This window comes from Xiphophorus couchianus, chromosome 8, assembly GCF_001444195.1.
Source record: "Xiphophorus couchianus chromosome 8, X_couchianus-1.0, whole genome shotgun sequence".
Lineage (NCBI taxonomy): Eukaryota > Metazoa > Chordata > Actinopteri > Cyprinodontiformes > Poeciliidae > Xiphophorus > Xiphophorus couchianus.
Genome location: NC_040235.1, coordinates 608512 through 629337, shown reverse-complemented (window position 1 = coordinate 629337; position 20826 = coordinate 608512). Strand labels below are relative to the sequence as shown.

The window sequence follows — 20826 nt, the reverse complement described above, 5'->3', positions numbered from 1 at the left end:
AAGGGGTTTTTACACCAGACATCGTGGTATGCATGCGAACTCCTGACAGTAATGTACGTAGTTTCCAGAACACACTAATGCCTGAAACAAAACCAGCCACGTTAAAAACACATTTTTTATTCAGATTTGACCAAAAACTGGCATATTCAGAAACAATTAACACATTTCTAAGACTAGTCAACAGAAGAATATTTCTGTTGACTAGTCTTAATGAAAGAGAAATATTAATTTTAATAAGAGCTTAACCTCCTAACTGTTGAACAGTTTTTCTTTATTTCCTCTGGGACTTTGATGGTTTTCCTGCTTTTAAATTCTGACAAGAGAGAAGTTGTCATCTCTGGACCAGAACTTCTGAAAAAGAAACTTCCTTCATCGATTACTGGATCTCGATGAAACTGAAGTGGCGGGAAAGAGTTTTACACTGAGGATGGACACATATCAGAACCCGACAGATCCGTAAATAATTGAATGACTAAAATAACTCGTTACTATTTCCAGTCTAGTAATCTCATTAAAGTCACTTTTCCGAGTCATTGTGTGTTATTTTTGTCATTTTATGTGGTAAAAAGGTTTATTGCTACTTTCCTCTTGTCTCGGGGAGTGGCGCCCCCCCTGTAATACCTGCAGCGACACAAACACAAAGAATGGAGAGAGGAGAGACATCCGAGGTTTCTAGCTGGAAATAAAAGCATAATTTACAGGCTGTCAGCTAAAGTTGATAATATCCAGGCTGGTCGTTCCCTCTGTGCTGGAGGCAAAGTGTTGTTGCTACACCCTTGAAAATAGGGGAGACAGAATAACCACAGTGACTCTCAATGCCTGGAGGAAGAACCATGACTGCCCCCTTGTGGTAGACGGAGGCACTACCAGTCAGTTCTTCTGCCTGATGTACAGATCAGTTTCCTTCAACAGAATAACACACGTTGATACAACATGAAAAATAACTCTTCAAATAGGTTCTTACTTTTTTTAGGATTATGTCAATTAATATAGATTAATATTTATCATAACCTTTTTTACATAAAATCTCAAAACTGATGTTAAAAACTACTTATTCACTGTTAATATTAATTTAAAACAAAAATGTTAAGTTGCAATTTTATATGATTCTACTCCTGCTTTGTGTTATGCTAAAGGCATAGCATAACTATTAGCATAGCATACAGCCAGCCAAGCAGGTCTAAACTCGATACAGCGGTGTTACGGCCCGAAGCCTTTCCTCTGGGTCTTCACTGCTGAGACCCGGAGGAACAAATTGATCATGTGACCAATTTGTTATGGTCAAATTAAAGCCTAACTAGAACTACAAGCAACTTTCAACGGGGTCCAAGCCCATTGTTGCAAGTTGACATCTCAGTGAAATCTGCTGTGAATTAGTGCTATAGAGATAAACTGAAATGAACAGGTGAGTTCATCGCCCTGATCTTCAACTGTTTGGTTGATTAAACAGGAAAAACTCTTCTCTGAGTTTTACTGTTTCCGTCTGTCAGTAACATCAACATTATGTCAAATCCAGAAGGTTTCTTGGAAATCCAGACAGCTTTTGGAAATGTTGCTCAGCAGGAAATGGATTTGTTTTGTTTGTGTAAATCTACAGTCTGAAGGGAAACCGAGACATTATTCTGGCACATCACACACCCTTTAATGTTTACATGAAATCAAGTAGGAAAACATACCATAAGTATGTTGAGCCAAAGGGTAAGTTGTTGTTCCTTGGAAATGGTAAAAAAATATTGATCGTGTGACCAAATAGGAGTACAGCATCGTTTAATAACGTTTGTGAAGGTAGGAACCTGGTGGGTACATTGGTTGGACTGTTTGAACTGCTTCCCTCTGGGAGCGTTTCAGATTCACCCAGACTGTCCAGCAGCTTCGTCCCCATCAGAACGGCAAACACTCTGCCAGACACAACCGCATGCAAACACGCTCTGACACCAGACCAAACATTACCTAAAGTCTACCTCTTCATGCCTTCTGGTCAACATGTTCATACTTTTTAAGGAAGTATGTCATTTTAAAATCTGATCCAGATTTTTAAAAATGTCTGCTGCTGAACCAATACCTTACACCCAAAGCCTAATGCTTACCGTATTAGTCCAACGTAAATGACCCTTAATGCTAATCCTCCTAAGCAGCTCTTTATAATTCGAGCTTTTATACATTTGTCCAAAACTATGACTGTGTATCTTTCATGTCAGTTTTTCATCTAACCACATTCCTAAAAACTTAAAACATTTTAATTCTTGATTTTCCAGTTTAATTTACATTGTAAAAAACACATTACCTAAACCAGTTAAACTTTGCTTTTGTAATATGCTCCTGTGATTTCTTTACAATAAACTCCAAGTTCTTTCCTCTTTTCCAAATGTTCCCGTGTTTATGCCCTTTGCTCTTCCTCTTGCAGACGTCCTCTTGGTTGCATTGAGTTTTTCCTGTGATGTAATGCAGGACATCTTCCAATCGGTGGTAGACGCTTCCTGTTTCAGGTCATTTGTAAAAATCTAATTCTTAATGTTATTACAGAGGCATCGCTCTGGTCCTTTTCCATAGTTAATCAGATTTAGTGCAGCATCGCCCTCTTCTGGTCGGGACGCAGCTGCATAAGTGATTTATTGAAGAAAGTTCAGGTACAATTTTCAAATGTATAACTAAACTAAACTGTTATAGTTTTATCTTATTCACTGATTCATACGTTTCTTACTTTAAGTCAAAGTTACATCTATAATGCAGCAGTAATGATAACATTATATTCTGGAATTAAAATGTCATCTCCATCTCTTTTTGCTCTTGGATCTTTTCATATGTGTCAGGAATGGTGTAATAAGTTCAGGTTGTGTTTAGATTCATTTTATTTTTTTAACTCGGACACATAAGCCACATGCCCCAATATAATTATCCTGGCTGCATTTTAGTCTCAGTCCAAAGGCAGGCAATAAGAGACGCACATTTACATTCACTTTATACCAGAAAGCAATGTTTAAACATTCAGAACAGTTTCATGTAAAACGTTACCACCAACAGGTACAGACCCTGTTCTGGTTGAAACACAGAGTGAGCCAAGAGTCCAACCTGGACTCACATTATTCTTTCTTTTCTACCTGAAATGAATCAATAATTTTATTCCTAGTGATGTTCTGTGTTTGAGAACCAACAGAAACTTTCTAACAGGAAAAACCATGAAGCTTATTCAGAAGGTTAAACCAACAGGAGGAAATCTAATGTGGGAAACAGAAGACAGCGGATTTAAAACCTTCACCATATAATAACTTATTCTGCTTCTTTCTGTTCGATACATGTGCTGTAAAATCTTTCAGCTTGTGATTTAAAAATTAACTGTCCTCAAACTTTTTACTTTTTTTAAGGAAAACTAGATTTCAGCAAAACCATCTCAGTGAAGATTGAGACATGACATGTAATATTTGACATATGATATTTGCTATTCTTCTATTTCTTCCACTGTAAACTTTTGACTGCTAACTTGTTAAAATGGAACATGAATTACATTAATACTTGTTATGGTTTTACTTGCCAGCAGTAAACGAACAGATCAAATCTTGTCCTTCCAGCTGCTCCTCTGGTCATTCAGTATTTTGACCATCTTGTTTTCTCAGGCCCTCCAGTCTCAGCACCATCTCTGTGTCTCCACTTTCTATCAGTAAGTCCAGATATTTGGGTGCTGGATCATCCTTCAGGTCAATCTGCTGCAGTCTGACAACATGTTTGTAGATCTCATCAATGATCTGGGACTTCTTTGCTTTCTGATGTTTTATTTCCTCTTCCAGATGATCTGAAAGACTAATATTGTTCTCACTTTTGGTCTCATTCCTTTTGTACTTCTGCCTCACATCCAGAAGTGTCATCTCAACTCTTTTTGTTTTGGTCACATACCTCCACTCTTCTTTCACGTGAGCTGAAACGGGACACTTGTTGGTACAAACAGCACAGAAACCGTCTTTTATCACCTCACAGTCTTCTGGTGTCTTGGCGACTGTGCATCCAGGATAATGACAGTTTTCTTCACAGACGGTGCAGCAGAGGGCTCCATCATAAAAAAACCACAACCACTTCCCACCCCCGATGGGTTCTGTGTCTTTATAAACTTCATCCATTTCTACAGCGAAGCTTTCATTGTTTTTCACCTCTCCTACATGGTTCTGTAGAGCTTTTTGAATCTGTTTGATTTCCGCTACCTTTAAATCCGTCAGCTGGATTCTGTCCTGCAGGTTCTGGATGCAAGCTTTAAGTCGGCCATGCTCATGAAGCTCTTCAACTGCTGCCAAAATCATTCGACCCTCAGCTTCTTTCAGAAAACATGTGAACTTCCAGAGTTCCCTCTCTGATAATTTATAAGCCTGCTCCAGCTCGTCGGCGTTTCCAGTCCGGTCTTCATGCTGCCGGTTATTAAACAGGAAGTAAAATGGTTCCCTCTTTTCATTTTTAATAAATTTAATTTGTGTAGTTTCCAGATATTGCATAACGTTGCTGTGATTTTGTCCATCTGAGTTTGTGATTAAAATGACTGTGCATTTGTCCTCTTGTTCTGCAAACAGAGACATGACTGAGTCGTACGTGTGTTTCAGTCGGCTGCTCTGCAGACTGTCACCTGCGTTCAGCACCAGGCACACAACTGCTACTTGGTCATCCATGTCTGATAACTGTTCTCTGATAACAGCATCTCTTTCAAAGCCTTCATGTCCAGCAACATCAATGATGGTCAGAGAGTAGGGCAGAGATTTATCTTCAAAACCAAAGATCTCATAAATCATCACATCTGTTGCCTGATGTCCTTCCTCCTCTGTGACCTGGAACCAGATTTCATCATCAAACCTCACTCCTATGATGTAGTTCAACAGAGCGTTTATGAGAGCACATTTTTCTGCTCTCGCTTCACCAATAAGTAATATTTTTCTGTTCATCTCGTCCATTTGTTTTTCACCGACCGTGACTCTGGTCAAAAGTCCAGACTTCTCTTTTTTTACTCTGAGCTGATAGACAGAAGGACATCCTGACTGGATCAGAACGCTTTTAGAGATCATTCCTCCCAGACAGATGTGAGTCCTGCAGGAATCAAAGATATTAGATCAGTCAAGGTTATCAAGTGAGAAAAATATGAAATGATCAAAAAAGTAAAAGGTTTCAGATGTTTTGAACTAATTTTCACTGAGAGAAGATGGAATATTGAGGAATCAAGAAGACATTTAGTTTTCATGGGTTGTCTTTCTAACAGAAACTAATGCTGCGTTCACACTGCAGCCTGAAGTGACCCAATGCCAATTTTTTGTCAACTCCGTTTTTTTTTTTTTGCTGTGGCTGTTCACACTTCCAAATATATGCAACCGGTACGTGATCTCCACTGTGAACAGGCAACGACCCGAAAGTGTCCTGCATGAGCAGTAGAGGGCGCAACAACAGAGCGAGAAGTAAACATGGATGCTAACGGTGGAGCATAGCTTACAGTTGAGGTTGTTGTCCGACCGGAGCAGCAAATTAACTTAATCCTCATTATAGTCTGTCATGGTTGTTGTTTTTCTTCCCGCTTGAGCATATAAAGATGCAGAATAGTGAGATTTGTCTGGTGTCAATGACATCCAGGTTGGATGAATGCGAACTGGACTTTGGGTCACATTTGAAAATATTGGATACGTATCGGATATCCAAGTGGTCTGGGTCACATTTGGAAAAAAAATCCAACCTGTGTTGTTCATGAAAAGATCAGATACAGGTCGCATTACTGCAAAAATATCAGAATTGGGTCACTTGGGTCGCTGCAGTGTGAATGTAGCGTATGTTGTATTTGTGGAAAAGCCACTATTTGGTGTTTTTACTCACCAAATAGTTATTTGTGTACATCTTTGACGCAGCTCCTCTGCTGACGGGCCCAGCTCGTTGTTCCTCAGGTCCAGCTGTCTCAGACTACATAACTCCAACAGCGTGAGGGCATCACAAATATCCTCTGACAGCTTACAGTCACAGACCCTTAAGCAGAGAGGGAGATATAAAAAAGTTTTTTTTTCTGAAAGCTTTAATGTAGGACAAAGCCTAGATCTTTCTGTTAGTCAATAAAAACTGACCTTAATGTCTCCAGTTTACAATGTGGACTGCTGAGTCCTGCTGATAGGAGCTCCATTCCTGAATCCTGCAGGTCATTGCTGCTCAGGTCCAACTCTTCAAGACTACAGGACTCCGATCCAAGAACCGAGGACAAAGTTTCACAGCTTCCCTTTGACAAGTTACAGCAGATAAGTCTAAAACGAGGAAGAAACGTTTGATATTTACACTGTGTGTGTAAATGACTGAAGGTAGTGTGAAGTGCTTCGGATCAAAAACTCTGGACTTGATAAAGCGTAGTACAAGTACAAGCCATTTACCATGTTGTGTCTTTGATTAAGAAATTTGTTTTTAAAGATTTATTTCCTATGATACTCATCAAAGATATATTGTAGTGTTGTCTACTTTCTAATTAGCTGTTGGGTGTAGCAGTGTGCTTTATGTCATTTATGACGTAATGTTACAGTCCGACTGCAGCCTCATCACCTCGGTCTCTCTTCCTGCTGAAGGGCTTTACTTGTCTGCCCAAAGTCACTGTCAAACAGGGAGGCTGCACTACCTCATTTTGAATGTCTGGAGGTTCTTTACCAGAGATTTGGAACCAGATAAATTACTTCAAGAAAGTTACTAAGTGATGCTTTAAAAGCTCACAGCCAGAGAAAACGAGGTCCTGCTGTTTTTTAAACCACATTCTTTAAACTTTAGAGATTAGCAAATATCAACAATCTGCTGCTCTCCTACCGTTTTTAACTGAAGCAACATGGAAACCATTGACTAATTTCTTAAAAGCAATGCCAGTGCTCAGTCTCTCACCCATAAGATTCTGGCTGGGAAAACGTCCCATTATAACTTAAAAAGTCGAGCAGTTCTGACCTGAGAGTTTCCAGTTGACAGTGGGGACTCTTTAGCCCAGCAGCCAGCAGCTCCACTCCTGAATCTCTGAGGTCATTGTTACTCAGGTCCAGCTTCCTCAGACTACAGGACTGAGAGCTAAAGACTGAGGACAGAGCAACACAACTTCTCTCTGAAAGGTTACAGCCAGTCAGCCTGGAAAAGATGACACGATGAGTGAAACTTCAGTAAATTGTTTTTTGATAGTCTTGTCATAATAAATGTCTGCTGAAGCTCACAGTGATGTCTTGGAGGTTTTGACCACTGGCAGGAGAGCAAGGAGAAACTTTTCTGAAGGGAAGTATTTTTTCAGGTCAAAGACATGTAGATCGTTTAGTGATGAAAGTAATATGAAGACCATCGCTGACCAATGAGAAGGAGACAGTTCATCCACAGATCCTGTTTCTGATTTCAGGAACTGCTGGACCTCGTCTACTGGAGAACTGTCCATCAGCTCATTCAGACATGGGAACAGAGAGATTTTTCTTTCTGGAGAAGGACTGTCTCTGATTTTATTTTGAACGTGATCAACAGTTAGCTGTCTGCTCTGTGAGCTACTTCCTGTCTGTGGAAGTAGATCTTTAAGATGAAGCTGACTTCTTTGCAGAGAAAGACCAAGGAGAAAGCGAAGAAATGTGTCCAGGTGTCCATCTGAACTCTTCACAGCTTTGTCGATGATTTCATAGACGGTTTCCTGTGGGTGCTTTTGGCTGTAAACTAAGCCTGGAATTCGGAAAGTATTTTTTGGTTTGTTCCTAATGTGTGAGACGACAAACAGAGCAGCCAGAAACTCTACTATGCTCTGATGGAGGAAGCTAAACACTTTCTTTCCATTCATTTTCAGACAATGCTCCTCCTTGAAGAACTGTAAGAATACTTCTGGGTATACAGAAAAATCATCGAAGCTGTTAACATCGTCCTCCTTTATGCTTTCCACAGAAAATGACAGGCCACCATTTTCTAGCTGGTTGAAAGCAAGTTTCATCAATGTCTCGAGGTACTTCAAGCTTTTTGGTTTGCCAAACTTTTGTTTCATGGTTTGGATCTGAACCATGAGGATCTCAATGTAAATCCCAGTTAAAGTACTGGGCAGTTCTCCTCCAGTGCTGGTCTTTAACATGGGCTGCAGAACCCCAGCAGTGATCCAGCAGAAGACTGGGAGATGGCACATGTACCGCAGGCTAGGTGACATCCTAATGTGGGAGATGACCCTGTGGGCCTGCTCTTCATCTCCGAATCTCTTTCTGAAGTACTCCTCCTTCTGTTGCTCAGAGAATCCTCGGAGCTCTGTTTCCATGTGGATGAATTCAGGAGGAATCTGGCCAATGCCTGAAGGTCGGGTGGTGATCCAGAGGCGAGCCGAGGGAAGCAAGTACCCTCGAATCAGGTTCGTCACCAGCGTTTCCACTGGAGCAGGTTTTGTCACATCAACAGGCAGTTTTTCTGCAGCAGTGAAGTCCAGTGGAAGTTTGCTCACATCCAGGCCATCCAATATAAAAATGATTTTATATTCACTCTTATCAAAATTAGAGTTTCCTGATGTCTGCAGTGATGTGAAGATGTGGTTAAGTTCCTCCTTTGTCATGTGCACAGTTCCAGGAATACATGTGTGGATCAGTTCAGACAGACTGAATGTCTCCTGCCGTGGAAAATTCACCAGGTTAAGCATGAGGGGAAACATCAGATGAACATCCTGACTGGTTCTGTTTTCTGTCCAGTCAAGAACAAATTTGTGAACCAAGAAGGTTTTTCCCATTCCTGCCTCTCCGCTGGTCGTCACTGTTCTGATGTTTGTTTTTGCTCCTGACAGGTGTGTGAATATGCTGCTGATTTTTGGTTCAGACGGCTTTCCAAATGCCATTTCAATTCTTCTGATGAACCTGGAGATAGGCTGGCCTCCTGCTGCTGTGATGCACGGCTCAGTGTAGACTTCATCTAAATTGACTGTATTCCTTTTTGAAGTCCACCCTTCATGTATACACCTAAATGTATCCTGGAGGTTTGATTGCAGCCTTTCTTTGTAGTTTCTAACAGGTTGTGAATTTTCCATGTCTTTGTAGGACAGAGACACACATGGAACAGAAAATTAATCAGTAACTGGTTTCTTCTATATAATCAGTCCACAAAACAAACTTTGATAAATCCTAACCAGCTGCCTGATGAATTACCTTGCACAGGTCTGTGGATGTTTGATAATTTATCCTGGAGGTCATTTCTGTAGATCTTCTGGAGGTTCTTCTTCAGCACCTCCACAGCCCAGCGGTTGTACTTCTGCACCATCTGATCCACTGTCTCCTGTCGGTCTGCGTTCTCCAGGTGACTCTTTGGGATGAGTGGAAGACCATTGACGTCATCTGTCTGCTGCAAGAACCATTTAAAGCTACGAAACTCTTCATCTCCCAGCTCCTGTAGTGTCTCAAACAGCATTTGTTTCAGAGCCATTGGGTCCTGCTGAACACAGATTAAATAGTTTTGATTTTAGCATTTTTTTATTTTCAATTTTAAACTTCAGCTTCAGGTTGCATAAAAAGCAGCCAGCTTTGATTAATAGCAGGTGTATGTATATCAAGGAGGCATGTGAAATCAAACCACAGGTTATATAATGGAAAACATTTCCTGTTGTCTTGATGTCATAGTTTGTTCTTAGCAGTGAGACTGAATGGTTTCCTGTTTTTGCTGGTCAACCTTTAGTTTCAGAGAGCTCTACCAAGCCTGGGAGCTCTTCTGTGTTCATCACTCATGTGAATAATCACATGTAGAATTAGAAATTCTACATGTGAAATTCTACCGCTGTACCGGTCCGTCGTGGTGAAGAGAGAGCTGAGCCAAAAAGTGAAGTTCTCGATTTACCGGTCGATCTACGTTCCCACCCTCATCTATGGTCATGAGCTTTGGGTCATGACCAAAAGAACGAGATCGCGGATACAAGCGGCCGAAATGGGTTTTCTCCGTAGGGTGGCTGGGCTCTCCCTTAGAGATAGGGTGAGAAGCTCAGTCATCCGGGAGGGACTCAGAGTAGAGCCGCTGCTCCTTCACATCGAGAGGAGCCAGTTGAGGTGTTCCGGGCACCGGGAGGAGGCCCCGGGGAAGACCCAGGACACGCTGGAGGGACTATGTCTCTCGGCTGGCCTGGGAACGCCTCGGGATTCCCCCGGAAGAGCTGGAAGAAGTGGCTGGGGAGAGGGAAGTCTGGGCCTCCCTTCTGAAGCTGCTACCCCCGCGACCCGACCTCGGATAAGCGGAAGAAGATGGATGGATGGATGGAGAATTAGAAATGCCCTGAAAGACACCTTCTGATTACAATGCATTATTATTATTACTTTTAGGAGAACTGTTGGAAACTAACTAGAGGCAGGCATTGCTGCCACGGTTATTCAGACATGTTGTCTCACCATTTAGTGTTTTGTTCTTATGCCACCTTTAGAAATGGGATCCCTGAAATGTTTTGTACACTTTAAGTTTCATAATGTCTAGCAGAATGAATCTGTCTTTATGTATGAGGCCCTAGATGGTCTTTCCGGTCTGGTTTTCAACGACACCACAGCGTTCAGTGTGACTTCATGTACATTCTAGCAATGGTGCATCAAGATATTCTGTCTTGGTTTTTCTGGACAGAGTGGATCATAACATACAGAATGTAATCCTTTACATGATGGCTTTTAGAAATACAGCCAGTCTTGTTCTCATCTAACCACTTCCTTCCTCACTCTGTGAACATAACAGCAACATTTAAAAAGGTTTGAGAAAAGGCTTCTGTTCTTTACTCTGTCAGTCTGTTACTGATTATTTCCATATAAATAAACCTTCCAGGTTATAAAATTCATGACATGTTCTGTGCTTCTGGGGAGAATACAACTGATGAGATTTAGTCAGTAATAAGATTTCTGTACTTTTACAAAGTTGAACTCACCAGTTAAAGATCAAAACTTTGTAACAGCTGCAGATTTTGGTCTGAAGTTCTTCACATCATCAATCAAACAAACAGTTAAACAAAACGTTCCTCAGCTTTGAAAACATTGAATCAAACTCAGCAACCTGAGCAGCTACCTGTCACATTTTACTTCCAGTGCAAACAGCCATGGTCACATGACACAGAGAGCACACCCAGACAAGGTGCAGCAAGCTCACAGTATGGCAGCACATTTCCATATTTACTCATTGTCCTTGGTGTCAGCCGTCATTCATCTCTATTAGTTTAAAACTACACTGCACCAGGTAAATCTTTCCCTCCATCACCTTAACATTTTGATACACCAGTTAAAAAAATACCTTTAGAGATATTAGTTCATCACTCTGGCTTACTAGAACTTTTTCTCCCTGAAGTTCACATAATTTTTACTAGTCCTGACTAGCAGACACTGGCTGATGACTTGGGCTAATTAGATGAAAATTATACCTAACTAGTCAACATTTAAAACCCCAACATGAGGACTTGCAAAAATGTGTACAGTGTTCAACTTCTGCATCTAAAGACCTGTGAGTTTGGTGGTAGCAAAATATTGAGCTACTTTGGGCAAAAGTTTAAATTGTAGTTTTAAATGTAAAGAAAGAAAATATGACTGATTGCATAATTGAATAAATATACAAATGTCTTGCCACAGAGTCCCAACCCACGCTCTGCCAGTGATGGTTTGTTGTTTGGGGCCAAATCTAGGTCTGTGTTGTGCATCAGCTCACAGCTGCAGCAGAGTAAAGTCACTAAACATGATGGTTCTCCCATCAGGTTCATTTGGTTTAAATCAGCCAAATGGACTTTAACTGCTGATGCAAAACAAGAGAGGCAACTTGCATTTATTTACTTTGTTTAGTTTGTGATATAAATTCCAGATAAATCTCTGTGTTATTGGTGGCATTTAAAGGGCCACTGCAGTGGGATTTACAGATGCTGACTGCAGCAACCGCATTTTGGGGTAGATTTGAACATTCAAGCTTCTGGAACCAATAAATGCAGTGAGTACAGGTTTTCAGTAAGGAAGTGGATGATGTTCGCTGAGCTTTGTGTGCCAAGGGTGAGTTAGTTAAACATTACTTTGTTTTGGAAACGAGGAGCACTTTCACCTTTGACCTCCCAACAACGCTGAGGTTCAGTTTGATCCGTTCTGTCTGGTAATAAACACTTTAGACTGGGACAGATGCTTTAAAATATTGTGTAACAGTTAATAATTAACACAGATATAATTCATAAAATACAATCTAGATAGATAGATAGATAGATAGCATTTATTATCATTGAACAGGATTCAACGAAATTTCTGTTGCAGCTCCCGTGCAAAAAGTCAAATATATACAATAAAAATAAACAAACACACAATAATAATAATAATAACAATATATACAACTAAATTAACTAAAGGCACTCAACCACACCAAAGAAGTAGCAGCAGGTCCAATTATGGCAAAGTACAGATAATGTGACAGTGCAAAGTGCAGAACAATGTGGCTGTGTGGGGGTGGGGGATATGTATGTGTGACTGCGAGGTTATGATATGTGTGGGAGGGGGGGGCGGCAGGGAGTAATGGCTCTGACGGCTGTGGGGAAGAAACTGTTTCTCAGACTCTGTAGATTAGAAACAGTTCCTAATCTACAGAAACTATCTTTCTGTAGATTAGGAACAATAATCTACAATTGTTTCTAATTGTAGATTTTATTTTGGATTGATTTTTATTTTCTGGACCCAATCATCACATCCAGACTGGTTCTGGGAATATTATCCATTACTAGATTGTGCAGAATAAGTTCATTGTCTTAACTCAGGAGAGTAAATAATCCACTTTTATTAAGATTTTCTTGGATTGTCATTGTTAAATTTGGGTTTTAACCTGCCAACCTGCCTTACTGTCCATTTAAATTGTTTGTTATTACATTTAGCCATTATTTGCTTTATTTTAGAAATTTCAAAACTAAATTTCAAGTGTTTGTCTAATATTTTCCCCCAGTGTATTTGCTGATAGAAAAGCATAACTGACCATCAGCACAAGGTGGCAGCGCTGCACCAGCCTCCTGTAAATCATGGGGAAGCTGTTTGCCAAACCTTAATTACTTTAAACCAAAAACTTCACAGTAATCTGTTTTCATATTCTGAATCAAAACCCTGCTGTTGTTTTATTGAAATTTAAAGACAGATTTGGACCACAGAGACTTTGTCCTGGTCCAGGTCCGCCTCCTCATTTACATGCAGCTCTACGTCACATTACGTCAGCATATGGCTCCCCCTGCTGGAGAAACGATTAGAAAATTACCAGAATAAAAGATCATGTTAAAAAAAAATCTGTTGTAAAAATGTAACATAAAAGGAAATGAAAAAAGCTTAATGATACAAAACCAAAAACATGAAGTCATGAGTAGCTAAGGAACATTTTCTGATCTCAAAAAGTATTGTGATAATTCTTCATCAGGATACTTTTAAATATTAATTTAGATATTAATCTGACTTATGTAAAAAAGAAGCCAACCAATCAGAGTCAGGATAAAAATATACTTTTTATTGTTCTTCTTTTGATGACAGCAGATTATTGTCACAGACAGAATTTCATCTTTATGAGTAAAACATGGCAGAACTTTATTAACCTTTTGCTAAAAATGACATCCGAGTCATTCAGTTCCTGAAAGCAGATGCCTCAAGGCCAAACACACACACACACACACCCACACACACACACACACACACACACACACACACACACACACACACACACTTAAAACAGAAACTCACACACTGGCTCATCAAACTACTGCTAAATGAAATATAGCTTATTTATTTTCAGGGTTTTGTGCGCAGAAAGATTCACTGAAAGCTGAGGAAGCTTTGTTTTCTGAGCGGGGAAAGTTACCGCCTCCGTTTCCCCTCACTCCTCTTTAGAAACCAAAGATCCAAACAATCTCCATGCTTTTCTCACTGCATTTACTGATGTGCAAATTTCTGCATAGCTTTGAAGCAAACAGCGACTACGGCCTTGTCTATCTGAGAACTATAAAACTTTAAACTCCTCACAGTCAACTTTCAAGAAAAAGTGTCCAAGTTAATATTTTCTGATTGTTCTCACAATAACGGCACAGATTAAGGTGAAATAAAGAAACTTTTTCACTTTTCAAGGTCGCTGATAAAACGAGACTGTCGGCACAGACACAAACCTTCTGGCAGCAGATTGCAGCTGACGCAGGAACCGCCTGAATCAAACAGCAGAACATTAAAAACTTCACATCACTGAACATTACAGGCCAGCAACCATGTTTAAACTGTCAGAAAGAAACCTCATCAGCATATCTGTGATGTCTTAATACTGTGTTCAAAAACAAAGACAACTTCACAACAAATGAGCTAAAGAAGTGAATTTACTCTGATCCAGACTCGTTAGATCAGGAAACCGGGACATTTTGATCCTTCCAGGGAACGTCGTTCAGCTTCCAGTCCGCTGCCCAACACCAAGTTCTTCCTGAACCCGAAACTTTCTGAGAATAAACGAGTTAATAGCTTAAAAATGTTCCCTGTAGCAGAAGTGGCAGCAGGACACCTCAGGTGCTCTGTGACTTGGTGATCTTTAACCGGTGAATAAAAAACAACTGGACTTCCTGTTAGCAGCTCCGGTTTGCTCAGATCGTCCCTCTGAAGGTTAAAACTTGAGAACTTCAAGGCTTATTGGTGAAGGTTTGGTCAGTTAGTTACAGCTCCTGTTACAACAGCAGGTTTAAAATCTGATCTGGAATGAGGATGATGAGGTAAAGAACACCTGTTGAGCCGGACCCCAACCAGGTCTGTAGTGTGATCCAGCATCGACAGTAAAACGGACTTCAGGAGCAACCCAACATTACAGAAACCATTTTAAAACAAGCCAGTCATCACTGACAACGTGCAAATTAAAAACTGAGACATCAGATGTTCAGTAGTAAGGCCCGATGTTCTCGTAGCCGGCGTAACTCGGCCAGTCAGGGAAGAGCCCGTGAGAACAGGTGGGGCTGCCGTACCGGTCGAAGTGGATCCCAAACTGTGATGAGTCCGAGTGGCGGTTTTTCTTCATGTAGGACCAGACGATGCGGTAGTTCTTACCCTGGTTGCTGTCCCAGTACTCGTTCCCGCTCACCTTGTAGCACACAGCGAACTCGACTTGCTCGTTGGGCCACATCTCGGCGGGCAGAGACACCTCGAAGGAGAAGGTGTCGCTGTACGAGGTCGGGTACGTGTCCTTCACATATTCACAGCAGACATCCGTGTGGCTTTTCCACGAGTCAAAGGTCACCCGAACCATCACAGACTTCTCAAATGATACATTTTTTACTTTAACGGTTCCTGCAAAGGCCTTCTCCTTCAGCATGCAGTGCTCCAGGCTCACGAGGTTCTGCTCCAGGTTCTGCCGGAATAGCAGGTAGTCTGAGGAGGGCTGAGTGAAATCCAGCACCAGTTTGTCCTCCTCCGTGGACGACAGCGTGAGCTTGGCGCTCAGCATCTCCTGGATGTTCACAGGGATTTTTATGGGGTCCGTGAACTTGGAGAAGATCTTCACCTTCGTTAAGGACAGACCTTTGTGGTCGGCGAACGTAACACGTTTCTTTTTCTTCGTGTCTTTGTTGGTGATGGCGCCATCTTCAGGCTCAGTTTTGTTGACGCAGGTTGTGTGCTGGAACCTCAGGCAGGAGCTTCGGACTGACTTCTGTACCGTAGAGGGTGTGGTGAAGACGAACTCCTCCTTGGACAGGAAGAGGGGTATGGTCACGTCCATCGGCATGTCGGGCTCAGGAGGAAACATGAACAGAGCACTGAAACACAGAGAAGTCAGACCGTTAGTGTCGAGTGAGAGCTTCAAAAGGTTATTGCTCCTCTCGTTTCAGCTCTGGGATCCTGCTACATCTGTCGGTTTCCTAACATCTGGTCAATGCTGCCTGTAGAAAAGTTGGCTGTATTCGGTTCTAGACTCAATTTTCTCAAGAGAAAAAGAAAAAGTTGAATTTAAAATAAATTTTTAGAAGTCCTTTCAACCAATCTGAAGACTTTAAAAATATAATTGAAAATCTGAATTTGTCTTCATTCAGATTTTGAATGAAGGCAAAAAGCAATTGGTTTTCTTTGGTCAAGACAACCAAAGGGATTTCTACAGGTGTGGGGGCCACATTCTGGACCTGGAAAACACTCCCAAATTCAGTGTGTTCATCTCTACAGTTCATGAGAAACACACAAAGATTCAGGACAAAAACATTTCATTGCTACCACCGGTCCAACCGCAGAGGATAAATGGATTATTTCATATTTTCTCAGGAGGTTTTGCTGCATATTTTGGTTGCAACGTCAATGAAAACCTTCGAGTTTCAGCAGAAAGCTGAGCGCCGATAGGAGGCATCAGAGAAAACAAGCTGCATTGTTTGGACACTGCTGTGCAAACAGAGAACAATGAAGTCTCTGCATTTAGGTTAACAGAAATCTGCACTCAAAACCGAAACCCTGCTGTGGACCCGTACCACCCACTGCAACACAAACAGAGAGGGGCCCGACACCACCCGGAGGGGAATGCCCCAAAGAAACTTTCTGTAAATGCCCCCAATGAACTTCCAACCTGTTCTTGGAGTCAAGAACCGAACAGCTGGTCGGTTTCAGCGTTTTCTGATCTGGAAGGGAAATGCCGGGTTCACACAGTAAGAGTTTAAGACTGTCGGACAATTTTAGCTCTAAGGACGGTTTGGTCAATGCAACACACAACCCAGTTTCACTCAACATTCAGATGAAAACCTCTCCAGATCAAACGTGATGTCAGAGGAAACAAACATGGCCGACTGGCTGTGTTTATAGACCACATTTAACAGAGAAAAGACAATTTTAAAAGAATACGTCTTCAATGTCCACCGGGCTTCCAGTTGATGCGTCTCGTCTACGTTAGATTTTCCTCCGTGTTTCCGTTGCCTCACTTTCTGATTGACTAATCGTCACATTCAACCGGCTGCGTTTTCATTTGACCTCAGGGAACAACACGCGTACGCAGCAATATCTGGTTTACACAATCTGACATGCTGAATATGAAACAGCAACTGCCAAGATCCTCATGTGTGTTTTCAGGAACAGCAACATGGTAGAAAATGATCTAGCATGAAATCCAACCACTGATCCATCAGAAGAGGCAGTTTAAACCAACAGAACCACTGAGTGTTGGGGGTCAGAGGACTGCGAGTCCAGTGTCACGTAGAGACTTGATGCTGCAGGAGTCCGGCGCTCAGAGCGGATCCGCTGATCTCGTTTGATCTGGCGGATACTGATCAGCAGAATCTGATCATCATGCTGACCTTCTGGGTTCCCCAGAAGCTCTTTGGTTCCGCCATCCCAACAGCAGACTGTGAACGCACACAGGAACCTCCATGCATGTAAAACTTCAACTTTTTTTAAATCCATCTGTAGGCGAACTTTTTTCTCCACTTTGGTTCTAAATTTTAAAGAAAAAGGAAACAAACAGTATTTAAAATGTTTCTCTGCCTTTAATGTAAACAGCTGTGACCTCAGCAAAGTAAGATTTTAAATCAGTTACATGAGATGAATTTAGTGATTCTGAGTCAGAACTCCGAATATAAACCAAACAGAACGCCACAGACTCAGTTCACCAGAACCAAGGACCGGGTCAAGGACGGGACCCGAGACGGGATCCTTCGACACCACAATCAGATGGCCACCAACATGCAGCAAGGTCACGGCAAGGTCACCACCATGACCAGGTTGGCTGATAAACCAGCCATGTTTCCTCTGGGAGGTTTCTGCTCACACGACACCAACCGGGCCGAGAAGCACCATGTGACGGGCCTTCCAGCCCTCAATTATTCTCTGCTCAATTATTCACCAATGAAGATCATCGATGTCTTCAGATCAATAACTGTGACTGTATTATTTACAGCTGTAAAAACTTTACAGAACAGTTTCTACCAAGTATGTTTGACAACAGCAGGAGCAAAATAAAGTAAGAGAGTCAGAAGACGTTGAGCGGAAATTATTCCTTTCAGATCCACGTTGTGATGTTTTGGTTCTGATCAGAACTTCTTTGCACCTGAAGCCAGAAACTGAAAGATTCCTGAATGAGAGGAAGCTCTACTGCTCTACGTTCAGCTCAGAAAGTCAAACTTTAACTGGTTTGTTCCAGCTGTGGATTAAACCACATTATTGACACTCAGACCAGAAACTTCAATCTGAAGCCGTTTCAGGTTTGATCGAATATCCAGTAAAACCGGGTCAGCACAATGTTTGCTCGTCTTCACTAGGAAAGTCTTTCACTTTGAACAAATTTTCACAAATTTCAGTGAATTTAAAATGAATATTTTGTCTTTAATGTTTGAAATTGTGCACATAAAGCCTGGAATGAGCTTGATATCCTGTTATTTGATCCTGGCTGGTTGCTGTTTGCGTTTCCACCGTTGGTCCAGAAGGAGATCAGATGTTCATGACAAAGTCCAGAACATGATTATGAAACTAAGAGAAATCAGATCCACTCTGTTTGCGCTGCAGCAGCTATGGTCTAAAAACCAAGTAAAGTCTTGGAAAACTGTGATAAATGTGAAATGAGCCAAGTTGCCCAACTCAGAGGGTCAGTGGGGAAACCAGTGGCCACTTCACTGTAGCTCTAATCTGAAGAGACTCCAAACCTCGTAGTGTTTTTTATTTTTATCTTGGAACGTTAAAACATTCTGATAAAACCAGAAATTTATTTAATAGAATAAACAAAATGGACTTTGACTGCGCTGGGTTTGATTTATTCCTCTCATCTCATTTCTGTTATATCTGATATAAAATAAACGGTTATGTACATTAAACTGGGAACTGAACTGAATATATTCAGAGCTTGGCTCCCTGCTGCCTCTTATCAGGTCCGGTTTCTGGGGCAAACTGCTGTGACCCGCTTGGCCCGGTTTGGCTCTGGTTGCTGCCATGGAGACACACCTTCGGTGGCATGACGTAACCGGCTTACATAACCCATGATGGTCCTAGTTCAATCACCAAAACTCAACTTTTTGCTGTGCCGACATGTCAACTGATTTAGAAAGCCCTTTAAAAACAGCCGTTAACTGGACCAAAGTGCTGCACCGGATCCACAAAACCTGGTCAGAATGAAAACGGAAAGTAAATTCAGTTCATCTCAAATCCGACTTCACTTGAAAACCACAAACAATATGAAACAACCTGATTCCTCCATTCTGGCTTCTTTCAGATCACATCCATCTCCTCAGGCGGCTGAAGCAGCAAATATCCTGCAGGAGAACCGGGTCGGCTTGGTTCAGCACAGCAGAACCAGCCAGAGTCCAAATGGATATAAAGTGTTTAAATGTCTAGTCAAAGTCATTTCTCTGCTGCCACGTTTTGATTCATGAGTCTGATTTTGGTTCAAAAACTAAATAAAAATCATTCCACTGAAAATCAGGATCAATGGATCCTGACTGGATCCTAACTGGATCCAGAATCAGAACAAAGACATTTCAAAGCTGGATCCAAGTGGAAAGTTATCAGTTCCTTCCTCATAACTACAACTTTCACTTTTTAAAATTAAAACTAAAGATTTTCAACAGGAAGTCACAACATCACATCTGAAACAGTAACTGAACCAGAAGCCTGAACCGGATCGTTCTTTTCGTTAAGTTCATTTATCTGATTCTGAACCGAACAACGAGTCGGACCTTTAAAAACAGGAAACACGTTAACAACAAAAACCCACCGGGTCGGAATCCGGACCGAGTGGCACATCTTGAGTTTGAACTTTGGTGTCCGTGACCGACTTCCTCTGCGTGGATCTGACCCACATCAGCAAAACCCGCTGCGGAGCCGCAGCTCAGACTTTTCCTGTCCAGAACCAATCCAGCCTGCTCGGTCCAGAAGAACCTCCGAAACAACGCGGCGCATCCTCCATGTCTGAGCTGTTCATGGTGTTTGCGCTCGGATCTCTCGCTTCATGTCTGCATGAGCGCGTTTCGTTTCACTGCTGCCTTTAAATCCCGTTTCCTGCTGTTTGAACCACTTTCTGACGCCGGAACCGCTTCGGAACCACGCTACCTTTCACGGACCCAAAATCAATCCGGATTTCTGCAGCAAACTGCAGTTTTAACGCTGAGAGCGGATGGTGCGTAAAAAACAACCGCATCCCGTTAAACTGCGGCTAAAGCAGCAGGAATATTGAATCAAACTGAATTCGTTCATCAAGCAGCAGCAGAACCAACTAACGGTTCTGTCTGTTGGCCGTTTTCAATTCAAGCTTGCGGCTCCGGAAATTCGGTTTTCTTGAATGTTTGTCCGGATTTTCGGTGTTAAAATCGGATCTGTTGTTTCTAGTTCTGCTCAAACAACGCAGCGCAATAATCCGCAGAGTTTGCGCAGGCCGCAGGGCCTCGGTGCGGAGGTTTACCTGGAGCAGGTTCGGAGAAACATCTGCCGGGTCGCGGTTCCGTCCCCACCGACACACCTGCTGGGCCTGCCGCCCCTCTCAGCTGTCACAGAGCAACTAGGAGCCGCTGCACGTTTCAGTCTCCACTTCAAAGACCCACTCAGGCGCCACGTGAAAACGTCCACGCAGCCAATGAGGGCGCGCGCAGGCGGAGTGATCACCGGAGAGACGGTCTGCTTTCTGTGGAGGAGGGGCAGGCTGGGCCCGGCCTGAGGAACCTGGAGGAACCTGGAAAAACCTGGAGGAACCTGGAAAAATCTGCAGGAACCTGGGATAACATGGAAAAACCTGGAGGAACCTGGAAGGTTCTGGATAAATGAACTCATGAAGCTTCTCAATATGACCAGACACGGTCCAACTTGTCTTTGCAGCGTTTATAGAAAAATTAAAAATTTGAAAAATTAATTTATTTCACATTAATTCATCACATATTTAAAAAACAGATTAAAACAAACTGCTGTCCAGCTGTATGAATGGAAAGTTCAGTGGAAGGAC

General features: G+C 41.9%; 2 protein-coding genes across 4 annotated transcripts; both read right to left on the bottom strand.

Annotated features, from left to right (window-relative positions):
- Nucleotides 1-13: 13 nt before the first annotated feature.
- Nucleotides 14-11027, bottom strand: LOC114149567 (NACHT, LRR and PYD domains-containing protein 12-like). 2 transcript variants are annotated; one of them, XM_028025556.1, is made up of 8 exons: nt 10850-11027; nt 9108-9390; nt 7179-8991; nt 6922-7095; nt 6072-6245; nt 5830-5976; nt 247-5058; nt 14-81 (listed from the first exon to the last, which is right to left on the bottom strand). In XM_028025556.1, the coding sequence occupies exons 2-7, from the start codon at nt 9379-9381 to the stop codon at nt 3579-3581; spliced, it is 4062 nt and encodes a 1353-aa protein (XP_027881357.1). In that variant the 5' UTR covers nt 9382-9390; nt 10850-11027; the 3' UTR covers nt 14-81; nt 247-3578. The 2 variants fall into 2 exon arrangements, with proteins under 2 accessions (XP_027881357.1, XP_027881358.1); XM_028025557.1 differs by having other exon boundaries at nt 9108-9387.
- ppp1r3b (protein phosphatase 1, regulatory subunit 3B) lies at nt 1446-20782 on the bottom strand. 2 transcript variants are annotated; one of them, XR_003596538.1, is made up of 4 exons: nt 20293-20782; nt 14192-15691; nt 6328-6333; nt 1446-1456 (listed from the first exon to the last, which is right to left on the bottom strand). XR_003596538.1 is itself a non-coding variant. In XM_028025567.1 (2 exons), exons 1-2 carry the CDS (start codon nt 20655-20657, stop codon nt 14818-14820), a joined length of 1239 nt encoding a protein of 412 aa, XP_027881368.1. In that variant the 5' UTR covers nt 20658-20782; the 3' UTR covers nt 13785-14817. The 2 variants fall into 2 exon arrangements, 1 of the variants encoding a protein (XP_027881368.1); XM_028025567.1 differs by lacking the exons at nt 1446-1456; nt 6328-6333 and having other exon boundaries at nt 13785-15691.
- Nucleotides 20783-20826: the final 44 nt, after the last annotated feature.